The 22,917-nt window shown below is 40.9% G+C and overlaps 1 protein-coding gene across 3 annotated transcripts; it reads left to right on the plus strand.

Annotated features, from left to right (window-relative positions):
• Positions 1-1,750: 1,750 nt before the first annotated feature.
• Cep55 (centrosomal protein 55) lies at positions 1,751-21,850 on the plus strand. Of its 3 annotated transcripts, none has more exons than XM_075973938.1 (9): positions 1,751-1,852; positions 5,003-5,197; positions 7,201-7,476; positions 9,902-9,970; positions 14,339-14,489; positions 15,370-15,680; positions 18,727-18,798; positions 19,446-19,571; positions 20,747-21,850. In XM_075973938.1, the coding sequence occupies exons 2-9, from the start codon at positions 5,015-5,017 to the stop codon at positions 20,945-20,947; spliced, it is 1,389 nt and encodes a 462-aa protein (XP_075830053.1). In that variant the 5' UTR covers positions 1,751-1,852; positions 5,003-5,014; the 3' UTR covers positions 20,948-21,850. The 3 variants fall into 3 exon arrangements, with proteins under 3 accessions (XP_075830053.1, XP_075830056.1, XP_075830055.1); XM_075973940.1 differs by having other exon boundaries at positions 1,839-2,087; positions 20,747-21,821; XM_075973941.1 differs by lacking the exon at positions 18,727-18,798 and having other exon boundaries at positions 20,747-21,087.
• Positions 21,851-22,917: the final 1,067 nt, after the last annotated feature.

A 22,917-nucleotide genomic window follows, 5' to 3' on the forward strand; every position in this document is an offset into this window, starting at 1 on the left:
AATCTGGTCTGTAAGGCTGACCAGTGGGACTTCTACTCTCAGATCTTCAGGCAGTCTTTATTTAATAAAATATAATTAAAATGTCACTAGAGTCAATTTGTCAGAAAGGGTGCTTGCCAGAAAAGCTAGTCACAGCAATAACCACACATGCCATTGTAATCAACACAGAAGCGTTGAACTGTATTCCTTGTGGTTCTATGTAAAGAAGCCAAGGTGTGCACAGCCAACACACCACAACAGGTTACTCTTTGGAACACTGGGTTATTGACGACTCCACCTATTTGGGGCCCGCATAACTTCCCTTGAAAAAGAGGACGGGCGCAAGATGGCCGAGGAAAGGCAAAAGCCTGTTTGCCACCTTCTAGCATGCTACCTTGTGGTTCCATAGACTTCAGGCAGGGGGAAGCAGAACCCTCTAGGATTAGAGAATTCGAGTTTCTTGGATTGCCATTTTCCTGCTTAAAAAAAAAAATCTGAAATTTCTTACATGGTTTCTCATCCACTTCATTCAATAACACGAGGTTTTGCTACCTTTTATTTAGCATACTGCGTTTGTTAGACCCTAAGCATTCCCCATGGATTCTGTCGTTTAACCCTCGGTCACACTATGAGATAGTTAACCCTTGTACTACATAACCTTCCCAGGATGTTTTGTTACTGAGCATTTTTCTTTTCTTTTTTCTTTTTTTGGAGGTTTTTTTTTTTAAAATTTTTCCCGAGAAAGGGTGTCTCTGTAGTTTTGGAGCCTGTCCTGGAACTAGCGCTTGTAGACCAGGCTGGCCTCGAACTCACAGAGATTCGCTTGCCCCTACCTCCCGAGTGCTGGGATTAAAGGTGTGCCACCACCGCCAGGTTGAGTATTTTTCCGCTGTAAACTTGTGGTGCGCTCCAGCTGGGTCTAAGGAAGACACGCCCTAACAAACAATAAAGTTCTCAAGGAAGCCAACTAAGACCCAGACTTGACCGATAAAGATGCAACCGCCTGCAATCTAGAGTCGCCGTTGGGGCTCACAATCCGTTTTCAAACTGGGAGAGTTTATCAGCGCCCTGCTCCGCCCCTGACTTTGGGAGTAGGAAGTTATCCCGGAGGTGGAGGGGCTTTGTCTTACGTAGAGAGAAACTGACGATCAAAGCACACAGAACACTAGTCATTCCCAGGCGAGGGTCACAGAGCTTGTTTTATGGGAAACAGAAGTGTCAGAACCCGCAGAGAAAAGCAGGCAGCCCCAGAATTAACTGGGCGTCCGATTTTGCCCTTGTCCCCGCCCCTATAACCCCCTATAACCCGCTATGACACCCCCCCGCCCCCCGCCCCCGGCCCGTGTTCGGCCTTTGCTGTTAGCAAGCGCTTCTTGCTAACTTCTTGCTAATTGCAGTTTTGGCAATACCACCCCCCCCCCCCCCCGCCACACACACACACACACACACACGCCCCCGCCACACACACACACACCACACACACACACACACACCACACACACACACACACACACACACACCACACACACACACACACACCCCCGCTCCCAATCCGCCCCGCCATTGCCGAGATTCCAGAGCCCGCCTTCGCCCCGCCTGCCTCAGCCCACCCCCAGGTCCCAGGCCCCGCCCTCAGGCTCCTGGGCCCGCCCTCTCTCCCCTGTCCTCGACTCCTAGGCTCCGCCTCGCCCCGCTCAGATTTTAGGTCCCGCCCTCTCCCGCCTGCCCCCAGATTGCGGGCCCCGCCCTTTGCCGGCCGGCAGTGACGTACCCCGCCCCGCAGCCGCGGGATTCAAACTTCCGGAAGCGGCGTCCAGGCTGTTGAGTTGTAGGGGGTCTGACGCAACGACGCGGACGCTGTGTTTGGTCTGAGGTACTGAGTAGCCCAGCCTTGGCGGAGGAGGGTGGGGAGGACAGCCGCGACCCGCAGCCCCAAGGCCGGACGGAACCGCACAGGAGGCGGCGTCCGTGGGCAGATCACGGCCGCAGGACTCGGTCTCTGCTCGCCGGAGTTGATGCTCGTTTCCTGAGGGACACCACGCTGGGTGCCTGTCGTCGTCGACCGTCCGTCGTCGACCGTCCTCCTTTCGATTCCTTTCTGCTTTGCGGTATTATCACTTCTTAACACAGGCGTCGAGAGAGCCCAGTAGCCCGAAGCGGCTCTCTCGTGGGTTTGGCCTTTGCTGTTAGCGAGCGCTTCTCTTTGCAGTCTTTATTTTCCTGTCTCATCCCTGGCCCCCTCATAGATAAATGGTGCGGTTTACTGGGTGGGTGGAAATCTTTCTTTAGTCTCTTCCTGACCAGAATGGCTTAGGTCCCTTCAGCCCAGTCAGAGATTTCCTAGCATCTGCCTTTAAGCATTTGGATGATAAATAAAATATAGTTCTTTTGAACAGTTATTGACTGAAAAAAATGTTAGTAGCAGGTGTAAGTGTATGTGCGGTGAATCCTGCAACCTCTGGAGTTCAGAGAGGGCCCCCTGAGGAAGATGCCTCTAGGACTGGAGAGTCCCTGAATGGAACTTTAGGAATGAATGGAATAATAGATACTGGGAAAAGAAGGTGGGAGAACTAGGTAGGAGCAGGGGAGAAGTGGGCTAGCTCAGGCTAGACCAGAATCGGGAACACTAATCATTTAGGAGGCCTCTCCAAAAGTTAGGTAGCAGATGTCGCGAGGGTTCTTTCAAATTGTGTTGATCTATATTTCTTCTATCCTTGTCTCAATGGCTTGGTAGTTTTCTTTCTGCCAACCCAGGGTATCAAGGCCTCCCTGTGGCATCAAGAAGCACAGGGAAAAGCTTTTGTGGTTGCAGATTCCTAAGGTGTAACTGAATTTACCTCAGCAGATTGTACTAGCTACCTTACTTAGTTTTTGACGGCCTAATGTGCCAGAATCAAGGATGAATGATTTATATTTGACTTTGGTTGACTTAGTCTACACAGTTGTATATTTTTAGGCTGTTTTCACACAGGATGACCTCATGCTGACCACCCTAAACAGATCTCCCTGTTTTTATCAGTAGCTTCTATGACTCCATTATCTCCTCTTAGTGTTTATTACAGTTTGAGAGTGTGAGAATCTGTGCTTCTGTTGTTTTGCTGTTGCCTGCTTCACTGTGCTGAAGGCTTCCTGACTTCAGAGACTGTTGGGTCCCGTGTCGTGTCCCCCGCCCCCGTTGCTTTAACCAGCTTATATGCAGTCCCTATTAGGTTACCTGGTAAATAGGCTTTGTAGTAATTTGTTGTTGTTTGTTTAAACAGGTCTGTGCAGCCCAGGTGGCCCTCAAACTTATATGCAAATGAGGCTATCCTTGAACTCCTGGTCATCCTCCCTCCACTTCCTGAGTGCTATAATTATTGTCATGCACCACCATGCCTGGCTCTATAGTAGTTGAATGCTTTAATGGTCTCATCTTGCTTTAGATTCCTTAATCACACTGCCATCATTTTTTTTTTTTTTTGCTTTGTTTTTGTTTTTTGAGACAGGGTTTCTCTGTAGTTTTGGAGCCTGTCCTGGTCTACAACCAGGCTGGTCTCGAACTCACAGAGATCCGCCTGCCTCTACCTCCCGAGTGCTGGGATTAAAGGTGTGCGCCACCACCGCCCGGCACACTGTCATCATTTTTATCTCAGGACATAACAAGGTGGAAAAATGTTGGCTTGTTTGTTTTCTAACCTCCTTATAACCTTCTTAATGAAGAGCTGTTTTATTTTGTTTTTGGTTTTGTGTCTTCGAGACAGGGTTTCTCTGTGTAACAGCCTTGGCTGTCCTGGAACTAGCTCTTGTAGACCAGGCTGGTGTTGAACCACGGAGATCAGCTTGCCTCTATCTCCTCAGTGCTGGGATTAAAGGCGTGCGCTACCACCGCCCAGCTTGAAGAGCTATTTCTACACTATATGTACAGTGTATTTTACTATACATTTGCCTGCTTAGAGTTAGTACTATGCATATGCTTCTAAACTGTCATCTATGTTCTTACTTCATTTGGCTCCTTAATTCCTTTCATCCCCATTATACCTCTTTTCTTTTTTTAATGAATGTCTCGGGTTGGATTTCCTTACTTCTTCCCGCCATGTTCTCAAAAGGCTATTAAGACAGAGTTTAACTAGACATTCCTTCTAAAACAGAGGACACATGTTAATGATTTTTAATGCTCATAAACTCAAAATTAGATTACCACCAGCTTTTTGTTTTTGGGTAGATCTCTTTGAAAATGTAAGGTCTAAAGACCCTCCCATTACTTTTAAACAAAAACTTTCAAGAACATTGGCAGGCATAGTGGTGAATTGTCATATCTCTGGAAAGTGGATATTTCCCTTTTTAAAGATTCACTGCAACACTGGGCAGTGGTGGCATGTAGGAGGAGGCTGCTTGTTGGTCCTGGCCATTTAGCCCCGAAATAATCACACAGAAACTGTATTAATTAAATCATTGCTTGGCCCATTAGCTCTAGCTTCTTATTGGCTAACTCTTATATTAATTTAACCCATTTCTATTAATCTGTATATCACCACATGGCTGTGGTTTACCGGGTAAAGTTTCCGGCAGCTATCTCTGATGGCTCCATGGCTTCTCTCTGACTCTGCCCTTCTTTCTCCCAGCATTCAGTTCAGTCCTCCCTGCCTAACTCTGCTCTGCCCCGCCCTGCTCTGCTATAGGCTCAAAGCGGTTCTTTATTCATGGTAATCACAGCATACAGAGGGAAATCCCACATCAGTGGTGCACGCCTTTAATCCATCCCAGCATTGGGAGGCAGAGACGGGGATTTCTGTGAGTTCGAGACCAGCCTGGTCTACAGGGCAGGCTCCAAAGCTACAGAGAAACCCTGTCTCAAAAAAGAAAAAAAGATTCACTACAACACCCCAGAAATGTTCCTCAGTTTTCTTTCTGTATTCCACTGATTTAGATAAATCACTTCTATTTAGAACAAATAGGCTATAAGGCCTCTTCCAGATCTGAGATGTAAAAGTTAAAACTCAGACTTCAAATGCAGTTGAATTTAAAATATGTTTGTTTTTCATAGATCATTTCAAAGATGTCTTCCAGAAGCCCGAAAGATTTAATTAAAAGCAAGTGGGGATCAAGGCCTAGCAGCTCCAAATCGGACACTGCATTAGAGAAGTTTAAGGGAGAAGTCGCAGCCTTTAAAACATCCCTGGATGAAATCACAAGTGGGAAAGGAAAAGTGACTGGGAAAGAGAAATGCAGACTTTTGGAGGTAAATGGTCGTAGACTCCTTTAAGAATACATACATTCTAGAAAGCAGCTATTGGCTCTCTGATGCTAAATTCTTATTTTTGTTTAGTTCTAGAAAATTGATCTTGAATTTGGAGTCTTAAATTCCTACTTTGATTTTACCAACTTTTAGGCAACTTTAGTTATTATTAGTTCTCTCTCTTTTTTTTTTATTTTTTATTTTTTTCCGAGACAGTGTTTTTCTGTGTAACAGCCCTAGCCACCCTGGAACTTGCTTTGTAGACCAGGCTGGCCTTGAACTCACAGAGATCCACCTGACTCTGCAGCATTCCAAGTGCTAGGATTAAAGGCATACACTGCCACCACCTGTCTTAATTCTCTCTTTTAAAATGTTCTTGAGTATGTGTTTTGAGATTATCAGATATTAAATTGTATCAGAAATAATACATTGTGATTAATAGTTTTGTACCTTTAATTTCTGTGATCTTGTGATCTGTTTTTTTTCCTCACTGTAAAAAGATTTACTTTATGTGTATGAGTGTTTTCCCTGCATGGATATTTGTGTATCACATGCGTGCCTGGTGCCTACAGAGGTCAGAAGAAGGCACAGGATCCCCTGGAATTGGAGTTTGGATAATTTTAAGCTACGATATGGGTGCTGGGAACTAAATATGGTTCCTCTGCAAAAGCAGCAAATACTCTTAACTGCTGAGCCTAATCTCCAGACCCAGATCCTCACATTTTTGTTGTTGTTTTGCTTTTTCAGATAGGGTCTCACGTAGCCCAAGTTGGTCTGGAACTTATTTAACTGAGGATGACCTTAAACTTCTGGTTCCCCTGCCTCCACCTTTAAGTGCTATGATTATAGTCATGTGCCATTACACTTAACGTATTTTTTTCAAATATTTAAAACAAACTAATAAACTAATCTGGCATTCATCATGTAACTTATTGATAATTTACCTTAATTATATTAATATTCTTGATAAAAGTTTGTTATACAATATCAGTCTGTTTTGTGTTGTTATAACATGATGCTACAGACTGGGTAATTAGAGACAGAGACAGAGAAAGAGAGAGAGATTGACTTACCTCCAAAATCCAAAAGCCCAGAGCATCTGCTAATAAGGATCTTCAAGCTCTGTTGTCACACAGAAGAAGGCCAGGCAAGCTTAGGAAGTATATGGAGGACCAGGGGTGAATTCATTTTGACTGATAAGTGATCCATGACAATGAATCCACTCATGAGGTCTGTGCACTAATGACCCCATCACCTCTAACATTGTTGCTTTGAGGGTTAAGTACATTTGAGGGATCATATTCAAACCATACCATGCTGTGTTTAAGATTGTAAAACATACTGACTTAACATTTATAATTTTTATGGGCTTTATAACATGGAATTGTGTGTTCTGTTTCCATGTTTTGGCATACTGGAAGGATACTGTGCCATTTTCACATTTTTTTTTACTATAGTTGAAGAGAAAATATTTTCTCAAATATTACATGATTTTATTTTATCTTTTATTTTTTTGGTTAGTTCACTAAATTTAAAAGAAAATCAAATCTGTGCATTTACAATATCCTGAATTGTTTATTCATTTCAAAGATTAGTGTTCAGGTTTCCTCGTAAAAGTTTATTAACCCATTTTTTCATTCATATTGGCTGCCTTGATAGCCTATTCATTCTGACGGTTGTGTTTGTCATCTTTCTCATGGCTCTTTCCCTTTTGCTGCAGTAATGTGATAAGCATTGATTTAGCCTCCTCCCTCCACCCTTGACATAGCCGGTTTTCCTCTTTCTGCCTCTTCAGTGTGTGTACATTCTAACTAGAGTACAGCTGGCGAGCTGTGCCTGTGAGCTGTCTGAGCTTAGCACTGAGCTTCAGCTTATGGTTTTGGTCCTGATATCATAAAATCAAATTTGCTGTATAGTAAATACTTCATTAATGCTTATGAAAATACATCGTATAGCTGGATGCTTGACCTGGCTGAGTTCTAAGAGTCTTCTTAGTTTCTGTTTAGAAAATTCAAGTTCTTGAAGCTGAGAGAGAGAAGAACGTTTATTACCTCACAGAGAAGGACACAGAAATACAGAGACTCAAAGATCAGTTAAAGGCAAGATATAGTTCCTCCTCATTGCTCGAGCAGCTGGAAGAGAAAACTAAGGAATGTGAGAAGCAGCAGCATTTGTTGGAGTCCTTATCCAAAGAGACAGATGTCCTGAAGAAGCAATTGTCCGCCACGACGAAAAGACTTTCTGAACTGGAAAGCGAAGCCTGCACACTCCATCTGTCACAGGTGCCGAGACTTCCTTTATTCAGAGTGTTTTCCTGTCTGCTACTATTTATCATTCTTAGGAAGAATGAGGCTTTGTTTTTGTTTTTCCACACAGGGTTTCTCAGTGTAGCCTTGGCTGTCTTGGAACTGGCTCTGTAGACCAGACTGGCCTCAAACTCAGAACTCACAGAGATCCACCAGCCTCTGTCTCCCGAGTGCTGGGATTAAAGGCATGTGCTACCACCACCAAGAGAAGAATGAGTTATTTAGTGTTTGTGAAATGGTGTAACACCTTAATGTACCTACAGATCACTTCTTTTTGTTTTTTTAGTTGAGTCTTCTTCCATAAGTAATATTGTGGTTCCCTGCACTCACATAATTGGTTCACCCAAATAAATATTAAGACAGTCCATGCTGTAGCTATAAAAGTCAAAAAAGATTTTGCTGAGATTTTACTTCAATAGTTTGTATTGTATAAGTATTAGGTTTAAGTTTTTGGTTTTCATATTTAAGATAAACCATTGACCAAATATATTTTCCCTAACTGCACATACATTTTCTCTCCCTCTTGTTTGAGAGGAACTATATTGTAGAATGAACACGGATCTGTGTAAACATCATCTGAGTCTCAATCTTGGTTTTGCTTGCTGACATCATGTAATTCTCTTAGCCTGTCTGGCCTGAGAGACAGTGCTCAAGCTGGTCAGTCTCCTTTTATAAACCTTGATTTCACATCAGTGAAACTGGACTAAGAACCCTGATGATTCCATATGATAATGATTGACAGGTGCCTTGCAGAAAGCCTGGAATATACTAAGTGTTTGCTTATCGACCAAATCTTTCATCCTTTTTGACATTTGAATATTACTAACAACTAGTCAAACTATCCATACAAGAGTAAGTTTGAGCTGTGATTTCTCAGGGGTGTGATGCTGTGTGAGTTACTTTTTCTATTACTGTGTTTAAGGGAGGAAGGTTTGTTTTGGCTTATAGTCTATCATCTTGGGGAAGGCATGGCAGCAAGAACGGAGGCCAGATGGTTCCATTACTCAGGAAGCAGAGGGAGAACCAAAAGTGGAGCCCTCCCTAGAAAACTTCAAAGCTGACCCTAGTGATCCACTTTCTCCATCCACCCCTAAAGGCTCTTTAGCCTTCCCAAACAACCCAGGGTCCACACAAGACTTTCCTTATGGATGCTTAGGAGAAACACCAAAATCTTCCCAAGCCCTGAAAAGCAGGATTTTTTAGACTGCTGGTTAGTATGGGATTATAGCCACACCTGCTTTTTCTCTTTTTCTCTATGGGAGAATGAAGAAAGGAAAGTTATTATGAAATTATGTTTTGGGTTCCATGAAATCTATTTGAAGAGTTACTAATTAATATTATTATGGTCTCCCAAATCTGAAACTCCTTGAATGTTATCAAGTGGAAAATTTCACACCTGACCTCACATAACTGTCACAGCCAGAATCTAAGCACACTAAACATTTTGTATAAAATTGTCTACAGGTTATGTGCATATGAAACAAATGGAGGCGGATCTCTGTGAGTTCAAGGTCGGGCTGCTCTACAAAAGCTAGTTCCAGGACAGGCTCCAAAGCGAATGGGGAAACCCTGTCACGAAAAACCCCCCAAAAAAGAAAGAAAGAAATGGCCTGGCAGTAGTGGCGCACACCTTGCACTTGGGAGGCAGAGGCAGGCAGATCTCTGAGTTTGAGGCCAGCCTGGTCTACAGAGTGAGTTCCAGGACAGTCAGGGCTATACAGAGAAACCCTGCCGTTAGAAAAAAGTAAGGAAGAAAGGAAAGAAAAGGTGAATTTCACATTTAGAGTTTAGTCCCATCCCATTTCAGTTTAGGAATACTCAACTTATACTAAAACTTTTTGTATTTGACAGTTTGATTTATTTCTTTAAAATAGACTAGTTGTTTGTCTCCTTTTGGTGAAAACTAAGTGGATTACTTATATGCACTAAAGATTGTTTTGAGGATTGTGGGATCCCGAAAATCTCAATGTAAAATTAGATCTGAAGTCTCAGGGTTTCCAGATCGCTTAGGACAGTGGTTCTCAACCTTCCTAACACTGCAACCCTTTAATATAGTTCCTCATGTTTTGGTGACTCCCCCAACCATAAAAATGATTTCCATTGCTACTTCATAACTGTAATTTTGCTATTGTTATAAATCATAGTGTAAATATTTCTGGAGATAGATAGAGGTTTGCCAGAGGGGCTCTGACCCACAGGTTGAGAACTCCTTAGGAGCTTTCCGGGGGAGTTTAGTTCTGGCAGTAGTCCTTTGGTGATTCTCACCTGGCCTAGTGGTTCATCAGTAGATAGAGGGGTATTTGGGATGCCTTGAGAAATGTTTTGTATTTTTATGGAGCTAAAAATAATGAAACTTGTATTGTTAAGTGGATGATGTTAACTAGTATTTGGTTATTTACAGAGCGGGCTTGCAAACTGCTTCAACTCATCAATGAGCAGCATTCATGAAAAGGAAATGCAGCTGAAAGATGTAAGTTTTTTTTTTTGTAAAGAGGACTAATTCATATGTTCTTAAATTTCATAGAAATTGAAATCGTTAGTATTATGACTTCAAAAACAAATCCAATAAGACAGGAAAACTGAGTGTTTGAGATGATCGTCAAAAGTGTCTGTAGACTAGAAAGTTAAGTAAACTTACCTTACCAGCTTTCTTTTTCACCTAAATCTAATTTGCCCAAATATTGCTCTTTATAATGTGATTTAATATATTTTAACTAATTTTCTTTTATCTGTTTGGTATGTGTTCATTATCTTCAGATCTTCCTCTGAGAATAGTTGGGAAGGAAACTTTTTTCTGTATGCTCAATAGTGCTCTAGAATTAGGCACGAGGTTACTTTAGCTGCGCCAGAAAGCTTTGTTATTTCAACCTTGTAAATGGATACATTTTGCTGGAAATTGAATAAATTGAGGGCACAGGACTATTTGTTTTTTTTTCAAGTTCCAGATTAAATATGTAAAATATAAAGTTGTTGATTTTATTATTAGATCACTAGGTAGCTATTCTGATTACAGAGATGTTACCTGTGTGTCTACAGGTATATCTATCCTGATACTGATAAGTGTGCTCTTAAGATTCCTGTTTTATTTAATCTTGCAAGTGTCCCTTGAAGCCTATTTGACTTTCAAAAGAAGAATGTAAATATCTTGAGTGTTTGCAGGGTACTGTGGTACCTTCATCAAAGTATTTACTTGGAGGTAATTGAAATAAATATAATTTTAAAATTATTAAATAGGGTTTATTTTGGTGTCATATTTTACAGTTAATTTGGCCCCTCCCCGTGTACTAGTACCTACCAATTAGATGTTTGTATTTAGGTTATTTACCTTATACTCCTTTCATTTCTCATTGTTTGCTTCTGCTTGGTTTCCAGCCATTCCTGGAAAGGAATAGCCTTTTCACTTTCTGTTTCCTCTGACTGGTGCTCTGTTTACATGAGAAAGGCTTACACAAGGGCAGCAAATTCTAACTCAATTCACCTTCAAGCTAAATCCAAACTGGGGTGAGGGGAGGGGTTAAGCTCTGTGAATCTAGACGACTTTCTTGAAATGTAGATTTGGATTTAATGGGTCATGAGGAAGCTTGCTTTTTCTGCTGCTGTTGCTGCTGGTCCCTGGAGCACACTTGGATCATTCCTAACTTCTGAAGAGCTCCAGGCAGTTCAGCTCTTCTGGTTCTTGAAGATCTCAGAAAATCTTTGAGGAGGAGGAATGTTGTAGCTGGGAGACTTGGAAAACAAGAAAGAGACATCTCACTCATTCCTCAGTCTACACCGGCATGTTCACCTTGGGAGAGCTTGGAAACTAATAATATCTCAGTTCCCAGAGAAGTGCCTAAGGAGGCTTGTCTTTTTTTTTTTTTTAAATTACAAACTGCTTGGCTTATAGTTCAGGCTTATTACTTTATTACTAATTCTTTACATTTAAATTAACCCATTTCTATTAGAAGCTTGTCTTATTAAGAATTAGTATTAGTTAAAGTAAAATAAGCTTTAGAATACATAAACGTATATATGTTTCTGGAATTAATAGCAACAGCCTTGGAGGATGAGGAGATAGGCACGCAGATAGGTGGTGTGTAAATCAATAACTTGTGTTTCACACACAATACAGCACTACTTGCTGAAAGTCCAAATGAGCTGCAGGCCATGCTAAATAGAGTGGTGGAAGTAAGCCAAAATATGTTTCTTATTTTTCAGCCACCATCTGTCATACAATTTAAAATAATTACCTGGTAATAATAACTATTAGCTGTCTATCCAGTGTTTTTTGGGCCTTTTCGCCTTATCCCGTGCACTCCTCCAAGCAATGCTATCTTCGGGTATCTGCCATCATTCATTCTCATGACATGGCCAAAGTATCTGAAGCACGCTGTTGACATATCCTGTAGTTTACTTCCTTCTGTAGATGGAGATGTTTCTTAATATCATGGTAGCACAGCCTATCTCTTTGTGTGATGCCTAGAATCCTCCTGAGACATGCCACCTCAAGCACATTCAGCTGCTGTTCTAGGAGCGTTTTTTTGTTCAGGTTTTGGAGTTGTAAAGAGGGCTCAAGACAAGGTCTCATATACTTGTAATAGTTTTGTTGTTGCTTTTTGTCTCTTGCTGACCAAACACCTTTCCTAGTGCCTGGAATGTAACCCTTGCTGTCCCTCTCCGGCTCTTTATCTCTGAAAGAATTTCCTCCTTTGAACTGAGGTTTCCTCCCAGATAGACAAAGCTTGACAGTTTGCTTGAGGTTCTGATTCTTTATTACAATGCAAAATCCTTGTGCGCCCTTCCCATGTGATGTATCTAAATCTTCTTGAAGTTTACATTTATACCAAGGTTTTTGCTTACTTCCACCACTCTATTTTCCATGGCCTGCAGCTCATTTGAACTTTCAGCAAGTAGTGCTGTATTGTCGGTGAAACGGAGGTTATTGATTTGCACACTACCTATCTGCAATTATTTAGCACTACCTACATAAGCATTTCTTATATCTTAAAGAGGAACTTAGTAAATTTAACATGGACATAATACTTCTAGTTAGCCTACCATCCCTAATCCAGTCTTATCAATAATCTCACATACTTTTTGTTCCTCCACTGCAGCTTGCATTTTCTTCTATTTTGAAATTTTTGTTTACAGAGTACTTAGCAGACCCCTGGCCAAAGCTGAAATGCACTATTCTTTTTTAAGGTAAATGTTAAGTGCGTGCCTCCTTTACCTATAGATGACCAAAGCTAGAGGAAATAGCTGATGTGATGTTCTAACCCGTATCAGTGTTTATTGAGATCTTTTTAGTCTGATCATTGATATTAGAGAAGAACGAGCAGATGCATATAGAAGAATTAGAAAGAAAAAGCAACATTTACTTAGCTGGGCTTGATGACATACACCTGTAATATTAGCTGCTTGAGAGGCTGAGGCAGGAGGATCACAAGTTCAAGGCCTGCCTGGGTTACAATAGTGTGTTCGAGGCCAGAAAAGGCAGAGGTGGGGAAAAGGGGGGGGGGGGGGGCGGATAACTTACTTTTTTAAGTAACATCGCCATCGTGTGGCTTTTAAGAGCATTGCTTTTTAAATCTTTAAAAAGATTTTTGTCTTTATTATTGTTACATGTATATATACATATAAATAATATAAATACAATCAGATAAATTCATTTAGTGTTGTCCATATATATATGTTTTTAGGGTTTATCATTTGGTATTGGATAGCCAGTTACGTGGATCATCCCTCGGAAGGGCTGGTTCCTCCCCAACAATCATTAATTTGGCTGTAACTGAAATCTTTACTATTTTTAGTTCATGTACTTGAGTAAAGTATCGAAGATTCATTTGAAAAACATTGATGATCATCTAATGTATGTAGATTTAAATTGTTTGTATTACTACTTCTTAAAGATGGACAAATATAAATTTTGATATAAAATTTAGATATCTTTAATATATAATATTGAATAGTTAGTTAGATATACATGTGCTGTCTGGGTCCAATGGTGTTCTTTTGTTTTGTTTGTTTTCTGTGTAACAGCCCTGGCTATCCTGAAATTCACTCTGTAGACCAGGCTAACCTCCAAATCACAGAGATCCACCTATCTCTCTCTGCCTCCTCTGAGTGCTGGGATTAAAGGCGTGTGCATCACTAGGCTCAGTAACACGCAGTAGAATTAAATTTGAGCATGAGCCTGAAGTCCTCGTGAGGACTGAATCCAGAGGATCCTGGCCACTGTGAAGGAACGTTGGTCTTAAGGCATGCATCACCATGTGTCTGTCTCTTAGGATCCTTCATCCAAAACATTTAGCATGCACATGGTATCAGATTTGGATGTACATGACCTTTTTGCACAAATAATTGTTAAGACTTATTTCCAGCCTCTCGGGATCATGGAACAAGAGGAGGCAATTATATCCTATTAGACTGAACGAGTAGATTGGAGAGGAGTTGTGATCTCATTGCGTATTCACACTGTGTTAGTGTCTAGACTTTATCCCCCTCCCCCATTAACAGCAGGTTCGTGGTCTTCTCTGGCTAACTTTTTTTTTTTTTTAAATCTTTGAAGCAATGTCTCACTATATAGCCCTGGCTGGTCTCAAACTCACAAGAGATCCTTCTGCCTCTGTGTCCCCAGTGCTAAGACAAAGCTGTGGGCCACTGCTTAGTATACAGGCAAAATTAATCCCCTGGAAACTGACTGTTGTGTATTCTAAAGGGATACGTGCAGTGGCTGCCTGTAAGTAATTTATAAGCCATAAGATTTTGTACATGTTGGAAAGCAATGTCATGGGGATTCCCTTACATATTTTAAGATCTGGGCTTCTTATTATGCTGTTTATTTTTCATTCACTATAAGGCTCTGGAGAAAAATCAGCAGTGGCTTGTGTATGACCAGCAGCGAGAGACCTACGTTAAAGGACTTTTAGCAAAAATCTTTGAACTGGAGAAGAGAACAGAAATAGCCACTACTTCACTCCTACAGCAGATGAAAAAGACTGAATCAGAAGGTACTGAGCTATAAAAGTGTTCTTTTGGGATAAGCCTGACATTTTCCAACAGGAGTGATTCATCAAATTTAGATTTTTTTTTTTTATAGGTGTGTGTTAGAAAGTAAAATAACACCATGTCCTTTAAGCCTGAAGTAAGAAATAGCATTTGGCAAGTCTGTTTCCGATCCCCTTGTTTTTGGATAGAAGAGGCCACAGGCCACAGGTGAGAGAGGCATCCATCACAGAGTTTTGAAGTCATGGTGATTTTCTCTACATGAACACCTTTCCCCTTATTCAAAGTCCTTCTCAGTTCCTCCAGAGCTGACCTGGGTACCAGCTTCCTTTTTGGGGGGTTAGATGGGTAGGATAATGCATTGAAATAAGGTCTTGCCACATAGTCCTGGCTATCCTGGTACTTAAAATGTAGCCCAGGTTAGCTTCCAGTTCAGAGCAGTCTCCTCCCTCAGTCTCCTAGGTTCTAGAATTATACATGTGTGCTGCTTAGACTTGACATCAGTTGTCATTTTGTTTTGCTTTCTTTGGCTCCAGGAGAAAGAGCAGGCTTTGTGCTCAACTGTTTGTTTAATCCTTGCTGTGAGCTTGAGTAGTTACCCACGATGCTGTCTCTCTGCCCAGTATCCTATAGTTTTCCTTACACTGATTTCCCCTGACTTAGACAACACCTCTTAGGAGGTAGGCCAGGAAGGGTCATATTTAACAGATGAAGAAGGTGACTCAGCAGGTGGTAAGCTAGGAAGAAAAGATCTCAAATGCCAGCTATAGCCTCCACCTCCTGACTCTCCATTTTATAAATTGGAGAAATGCTGAGGTCTCACTTGTGGGCATATGTTTGAAGTTTTAATTTCTTGGGATATTATAAAATGCTTGTTTGTTACAGGTTATCTTCAAGAGGAGAAACAAAAATATGATCATCTCTTGGAAAGTGCCAAAAAAGATCTTGAAGTTGAACAACAAACCGTAACTCAGTTGCGTTTAGAACTTGATGAATTTAGAAGAAAATATGAAGAAACTCAAAAAGAAGTTGAAGATTTACATCAGCTGTTGAGTGCGCAACGAAAGGCAGACATACAACACCTGGAAGAGGACAGACATAAGACAGAGAAGATCCAAAAGCTCAGGGAAGAGAACAATGTCTTTAAGGGAAAGCTGGAAGAAGAGAGGAAAAAGTCTGAAGAGCTCGAATCTCAGGTGAGCCAGCCGCTGAGGTCTCTGTTCTTCAAATTTCAACCAAGGGTCAGTGAGTCCAGACGACGCAGGAGCCATAAATGGGAACCAGTCCCTGCCTTCCTCCCTCTGGCATTCATAGTCTAGCATGGAAGCAGGTCACGAGTTAGTACCCAAAATAAGATGATGTGAGATGAAGAAAACGGGCTCTGGCAGCCTCATAGAAGTAATGGTATTTAGAGACTTGATGGTGGGATCCTGCACAGTGACTCCCTGGGAATTCCCCTTCAGTGGAGTGTTGTCTGAGGCTGCTTGTTCATTTCCCGGCCTTCCAGACTCTTAAAATAACCATACAGAAGCTGTATTAATTAAATCATTACTTGGCCCATTAGCTCTAGCTTCTTATGGGCTAACTCTTACATATTAATTTAACCCATCTCCATTAATCTGTGTATCACCACATGGTAGTGGATTACCGGCAAGGTTCAGGCTTGTCTGTTTCCAACAGAGCTACATGACTTCTCCCTGACTCTGCCTCCTTTCTCCCAGCATTCAGTTTAGTTTTCCCAGCCTACCCTATCAGGCCAATAAGCAATGATATTCACAGCATACAGAGGGGAATCCCACATCACCTCCCCTTTTCTGTTTAAATAAAAAGGAAGGTTTTAACTTTAACATAGTAAAATTACATATAACAAAACAAGAATTACAGTTATAATATTTATATCTACTTTATCTTTCATCATAACTAAAGAAAACTATAACTATATATTCTTTAACTCCATCAAAGACTCTAGAAGGATATAATATTACATAAACAGGAAGTGCATTGTAAGCAACTTCCAAAACTCTAGAATTGATAGAGACATCTCGCTGCCCGGACAGTAACCCAAAGATCTTCTGTACCTTTGGGGCACCCTTCTTCAGCCTACAGGCACATAGTATCCAGCAGACTTTTCCGTGAAGCAGTAAATTTCAAGACAGTTCTGCCTATATTGGCAGTTTGTCAGTCACATTTTTCTGTGCCCTGCAGAATGTCTAGCAGACTCCTATGAAGCAGGAACCCCAAAGGATCATCTCATCTTTAGGCAAGTTCATCAGTCATTTCTCTGTGGGTCCTGCATGTCCAGTTCATACAGCATAGCACCAAGCAATCCAGGCAAAAACAGTTTCTTTCCCAAATGGCTAACCAGTGCCATAAGGAACTTCTTTAATGCCCATCATCCTCTTTAAGTAATTGGTGCTGCCAGGAGCAGATGTGTCTCATGTCATGAAAAGTTTCTAAAACATTTTAAATGCCATATTTTAAAGGTTTTTGAAAGATTTGAAGATACCTATCTAACTGAAATGCATCTCTATATATCTTGAAAACCTAACTAAAATTACTACAAGCTTAACTATTATAGATGATTATCTATTAACCTATATTTCTTAACTATATTTTTAAATGAGTTGAATAAACACAATACCTTAATCAAGAGCAGAAATATATATATGTATATGTATGTAAGAAAATTGACCTTAAATTTGTATCAGTAAAGCAAGATCCAAGTATCCATCTCTATAGTATATTCCCCTTTAAATGTAAGTGAACATTTATAAACAATATTTGGGAATAGACCCCATTTAAATGCTCGGTCTCCTGAAAGAGCCAGAGTGTTCGTGCTGGCAGCAGGGCCTAGGAAGCCATTTCAAAATCATGTCGTGTCCCCCCCCCCCCCCTCCCCGCTACCACTGAATCAGTAAAACCTCTTTTAAAAGAGCTGTAGCATGCCACCAGCAAGCAGAGCCCTTCTGGAAAAAAAAGTAGCTAAACTTTGTTTTTTAGTGTCTAGAATTCCTTTCCAAGCCTTCTCAGGTTTTATGTGGATTTAACTAGCACACGTTGGGGTGCCAATTTGTTGGAGGCCACTTGTTCATTTTCCCAGCTGCCCAGACTCCTGAAATAATCACACAGAAACTATAGTATTTGCAATACTGTTTGACCAATAGCTTAAGTATATTGCTAGTTAGCTCTTACATCTAGAATTAACCCATTTCCCTTTTATATTTTACCACGAGGCTCATGACCTACCAGCAAGGTTCCAGCTGGCAGCTCGTGTCTTTCACCTCTGGTGGCTACATGGTATCTCAGTGACTCTGTCTTCTTTATCCCATTCAGTTTAGTTTTCCTGCCTAGCTCTATTTTGCTAAGCCACTGGCTGAAACAGCTTTATTCATTAACCAATAAAATCAATACATAGAAGGACTTTCCACATCAGTGGAGGACATCAATACACTAGGCTTGAGTGAAGAGGTAGATTATGGGAAAGTAAGGCAGTGAGAGGGATCCAGTTGATTCCTAGGCTGTACTCTTGAGTACACTGTTATTATACTCAAATGAATTCCCAGAGCACCTTAGAAAGAACATAGAAACCTATAGAAAGAAGAGTATTCAGAATTCACACCTGGACTTGAGATAAGAGTACACGGCCTGCAGCAAATCACCTGTCTTCTCTGACTCACACAACATTCACTAGTCACATTCTGTATGGGGTCACTAAGGAATATGACAGTGCTTTGTAAACTAAGTGGATGCCAGTGGAGGTTATTGCTACTGTAATTGTAATTTTTAACATCCTGCAGAAGTTGAGAGCTGAAGAAGAGTCAGTAATCTAATCTTTGCTTTCTCCGACTTCACTTTGCCAACCTTGATCTGTAGGTGTAGGGTGACATTTGGGAAAGGATAAACAGAAATAAATAAATTTGCTCTAGCTCTGTAGCATAGATGAGGCACATTCCTCTTTGTTACCTTACTCTGAAATGATGACTGACACCAAAGCCTCCAGGAAAGGGGGTATGGCCACACAGAGCTGTTTTCATCACTCAGTCTGGCTCTTGGAGAACAGTCAGGATGATACTATTCATCCTACTTACAGAGAGGCCTCAAATAACCAGCTGGGATGAGTCAACCTGCTCAGTAGGTGTTGTCCTGGTTAGAGGTGGGCCTTGTGATGTAGGTTTCTTATCTATCCCAAGTCTAGTCAGGAGAGGCAGGTGACATAATGCTGGCTGTCTTTGCAACCTCCAGGTCCGCATTCTCTCCGAGTCTCTGTTAAAGAACCAAGAGGAACAGACCAGAGTGGTTCTGCTGGAGCAGCAGGTACTTACATGGACACTTGAAAGTTTACTTGCTGGTAAAAAACAGAACTTCCCCTGGTATTTTAGTGTTTGATGGAGAACTATTTGAAATTTGGATAACAAAATGTTTTTAAAAGACTAACACACATTTTCTTAGAGACTCTGTATCATTCATAGATACTGTAACTATTCTTTAAAACTGGATTCTTAGAGGTGTGGTGACAATGTTCCTGACAGGTTGGCTTTGGCAAATGTTGCTCTTCCATGGCTGTAGTTCCTACTCTAGCCTAACAGGATCTCTTACTAGGTCACCCCTTGAATTCAAGCAGAGTGGACACCATTTATTCTCAGAATGTATACTAGAATTTCTTAATATATTTTAAACCAGGGAGTAGCCATCTCCCACCCTCCACTAAGAATTCCAAGAATGTGAAGGAATAACTCCAACATGCAACTTCTTAAGTTGTCCTCCACTCATCCATCCCTTAGGCTTTGGCTTTGCTAGTTCATAAACCAGCTCTTTAGCCATAAGCTGCATTTACTAATAATCTTGCTGTGCTCAGATGAGTTTTTGATAAGCAGTCCCAGCAAGTACTCTCTTGTGCTGATACAGACATTCAATGAAGAGAACTGGGCAGGATCTAACTGCCTTGTCCTGACATATTCCAGATGCAGGCATGTACCCTAGACTTTGAAAATGAAAAACTGGACCGCCAGAATATGCAACATCAACTCTATGTGATTCTTAAGGAACTTCGAAAAGCAAGAAGTCAGATAACACAGTTGGAATCCTTGGTAAGTTCTGAATGGCTAACATGAAACTTATTCTTTATTCTCTTTTTGCTGCCTCCCCGTTGATGTGTCAGCTCAGTCCCCAAACCAGTAATAGAGCTTAAGATGAACTTTATCTCAATCAGCAGTTGCCCCCATGTGGCCTTAACCTTACAGCTCTAACCCAGGACTCAGAAGGAGGGCGTTATGAAGCCTCTGCTCATTACTTTACTGGTGTCTGGAGTCATCTCATTTAGGTTGGGTATTGCCATTCTAAGATGTCCAACAGTACCTTGTAAAGAAGGCATAAGATAGAAAAGAGGACATCGTGGCATTCTTTTTTCATATTTCTAAGGAATTTGTGTATATTTATGTGTCTGTGAATGTGCCCAGATATCCTGTTAGTGCTTATTCATATACTGTCCTAAAACTGCAGAATATTTGGAATCGGGAAAATATTATAAATATAGTCCTAGTTTCTAAGGGAAAGGAAAAAAAGCAATTGTTAAAGTAGCATAACTTATATGTTAATGAAATAAATATCTTCATAATGTGCTATAAAATATAAAATTTTAAGCTTTCTTGACTATTCTAAATTCTTTTAAAAAATGAAACAGCTAACTCTCAAAGGATGTAACATCCTGGTCACCGTGTATACCACCTATCTAAGCTGCTGGAATACTGCTCTCTGATCTGTAATTTAGGGTTTTGTTGCTCTCTGATCTGTAATTTAGGGTTTTGTTGCTGCACTCTTTTGTGTATTATGGTTTTACTTCCAGGGTGTGAAACACTCCCCAGTGAGAGCATCTCCATCTTCCCACTTCACCCTCCTGGTGCTGGGAACTTTGTACTTCATAATTCCTTAATTCCTTCTGTTTTACAAAACTGGCAAATGTATACACACTTTTGAAAGTGTCATGATGAATCCCATTATTTTGTACAATGAATTTGAAAAAGTAAAAGGAATGTTCTTCCCTTTACATTTGCCGGTATGCCTCTTAACAAAGCCGTCTGTATGAGCACTACCTCACTCCTTTCCTGAGTGATTACAATACATTATCCCAGCTATTCATAACGACCTCACATGTTACCATTAAAATATTAATGAGCAGAAATCTAAAATAAACTGTCCGGAGGACTGAAGCCTACAGAGGTGCACAGAGCAGTTCAAACGTGTTCATTTGGAATTTGTTCTACAGAAGCAGCTACATGGGTTTGCCTTCGCAGAGCAGTCGTCTCCACTCCAGAGAGAGCCTGAAAACAGAGTGAAAGTTACCTCACCCAAAAGTCCCACATCTGCACTAAACGAAAGCCTGGTGGAATGTCCCAACTGCAGTGTGCAGTACCCAGCCAATGAACATCGAGACCTGCTCATCCATGTTGAGTACTGCACGAAGTAACAGAACCGTTCTCACCTTTGTACTGAAGAAGTCCACACTGTATCCTATGTCGGTTTATGGGCACTTTGAAAAACAGATTACATCTTTTGCACACTGACTGACATATGAGGGCATCCTTATATTTTTCTGGCCTCTTGGCATTTTCCTTGGTAGTGGTACCTCCCTGAGCTGCTTCATCATAGGCTGCAGTGACAGAGTGTAGTGAGCAGTGGGTACCCAGACTTCTAGCACTTCACACTGTTCTTCTAACTAGCACTTCACACTGTTCTTCTAACTAGCACTTCACACTGTTCTAGTACCCGAAGAACTAGAACTATTTGGGTTATTGGGCTTTAAACTATTGACCAGCAAGCAAATATTTTATGCTTTGGGGGTTTTAAGAGGATCGGGAAGTAATTAACCATGGGTCTTACTGTGCTGATATTTTTTATGTAAGTGCTTAGTATACTATCACTTCCAGTTTGATACCTCTTGCTGTTGTCGAACGGTTACTAGAAAAGTTGGGGGGTTTCGTAATTTCCATTGCTGTTAACTTCTAAGCACAAAGCAGGTTTTGTTTGAAGAATGTCTTTAGGTAGCTGCACATTTTCACTCATTATCTGACCATAACTGACTTAAATTTCATTAGCAAAAGTTGGTGCCAAAATGAACAAACTTTAACAAAATTATCTTGCCTCCTCATTCAGTTTGCAGGTATTTTATTATATCTTGATGGGGTTTGTTTTTTGGCACTCTCAAAGATGGGTGAGCAGTGTAATTATCAGATATTTGTTTTCTGAATATTTTTATATATGCTTATGTAAACTAAAAGATGTTTTATTTCTTCAGATTTTCTAACATGCTTAAATCTGGGCTGCTGTTAGCGATATGAAGGAAAAAATAATAAAATTAATTAATAAATTTACCATGTCTCTTGTATATATGTGTACATATATAGTCTTAAGATCTCTAATCACAAAGCGGTGTTAGGGTTCTGGATTGACACTCATAAGAGCCGTGCTGTGAGGGAGGTAAAGGAGTAGAGGTGCCTCTGCTGAACAGATTGCAACTCTTAATACTTTTCTGAGCTGTTTGTTACAGAGGCAAAGCAGTGAGCCTGTAAAGGTATATGGAATTTTGGCTTTTGAATTTGGGGAGCATAAAAGTTGTGTGGATCTGTTAATGTAAATAAAATTTTGTCTTTGGGATTATAATATTCAACTGCAGTTGGACAAAAGATACAAAAATACTTTTCAGTTAGATAGCTCTTACTCTGACCCAGGTGGCCACAGTATTTAATTCTAAATGTGTAAATGTGTGTCATAAGAAATTTTTTCCCCTTGCAATATTTCAGTAAGCTAGGTATTACCTCGAGTTAGTTATGTTTTGTTTGTTTGTTTGTTTTTTGTTTGTTTGTTTTGGTTCAGTTTTTGACTTTTTTGAGACAGGGTTTCTGTGTAGCCTTGACTGTCCTGGAACTCACACTGTAGATGAGGCTGGCCTTGAACTCAGAAATCCACCTGCATCTGCTCCTGTATGCTAAGATTAAAGGTGTGCACCACCACCACCCGGCTTTCATTACCTTGAGTTTATAGATGTGGAATATGGCTTGTTCATGCAGTGGGTGGTGGCTTGCCCATTCAAGACACAGGGACCAGGCCTTTGGCCTCTACTTGTTTGAGCAAAAGGTAAAGCAGTCCCTTTGACCTGGCAGTCCCTGAATCTGACTCCTGGGGTACGCTTCTGTAGTTCACTGGAGAATTGAAGCTGGGTGCTTCCCCTGTGTGTTTCAACCACCATCTAGACACCAATATAAAACTGTGCTTTGGGAAAATGTCAAGAAAATGGACCAGTTCTGAAGTGTTTCCCCATGTTCAGCAGCTTTTTTTTTCATATTTTCATTTTTAAGTGATAAGAGGAACAGTCTCCCCCCCCCCCCCCCCCCCCCCCCCCCCCGGTTCATGTTAGAGAAGCAAGGGTCAGCCAAGTGT

The sequence above is a fragment of the Microtus pennsylvanicus genome, chromosome 5, assembly GCF_037038515.1.
Source record: "Microtus pennsylvanicus isolate mMicPen1 chromosome 5, mMicPen1.hap1, whole genome shotgun sequence".
In the NCBI taxonomy this organism is placed as follows: Eukaryota; Metazoa; Chordata; class Mammalia; order Rodentia; family Cricetidae; genus Microtus; species Microtus pennsylvanicus.

Bases quoted from the DNA above. Each gene is read 5' to 3' on its own strand.
- Cep55 (XM_075973938.1), top strand. From the start codon at position 5,015: ATGTCTTCCAGAAGCCCGAAAGATTTAATTAAAAGCAAGTGGGGATCA. The intron at 18,799-19,445 runs GTACTTACATGG...GACATATTCCAG, and splicing joins TGGTTCTGCTGGAGCAGCAG to ATGCAGGCATGTACCCTAGA. The intron at 19,572-20,746 runs GTAAGTTCTGAA...TTTGTTCTACAG, and splicing joins TAACACAGTTGGAATCCTTG to AAGCAGCTACATGGGTTTGC.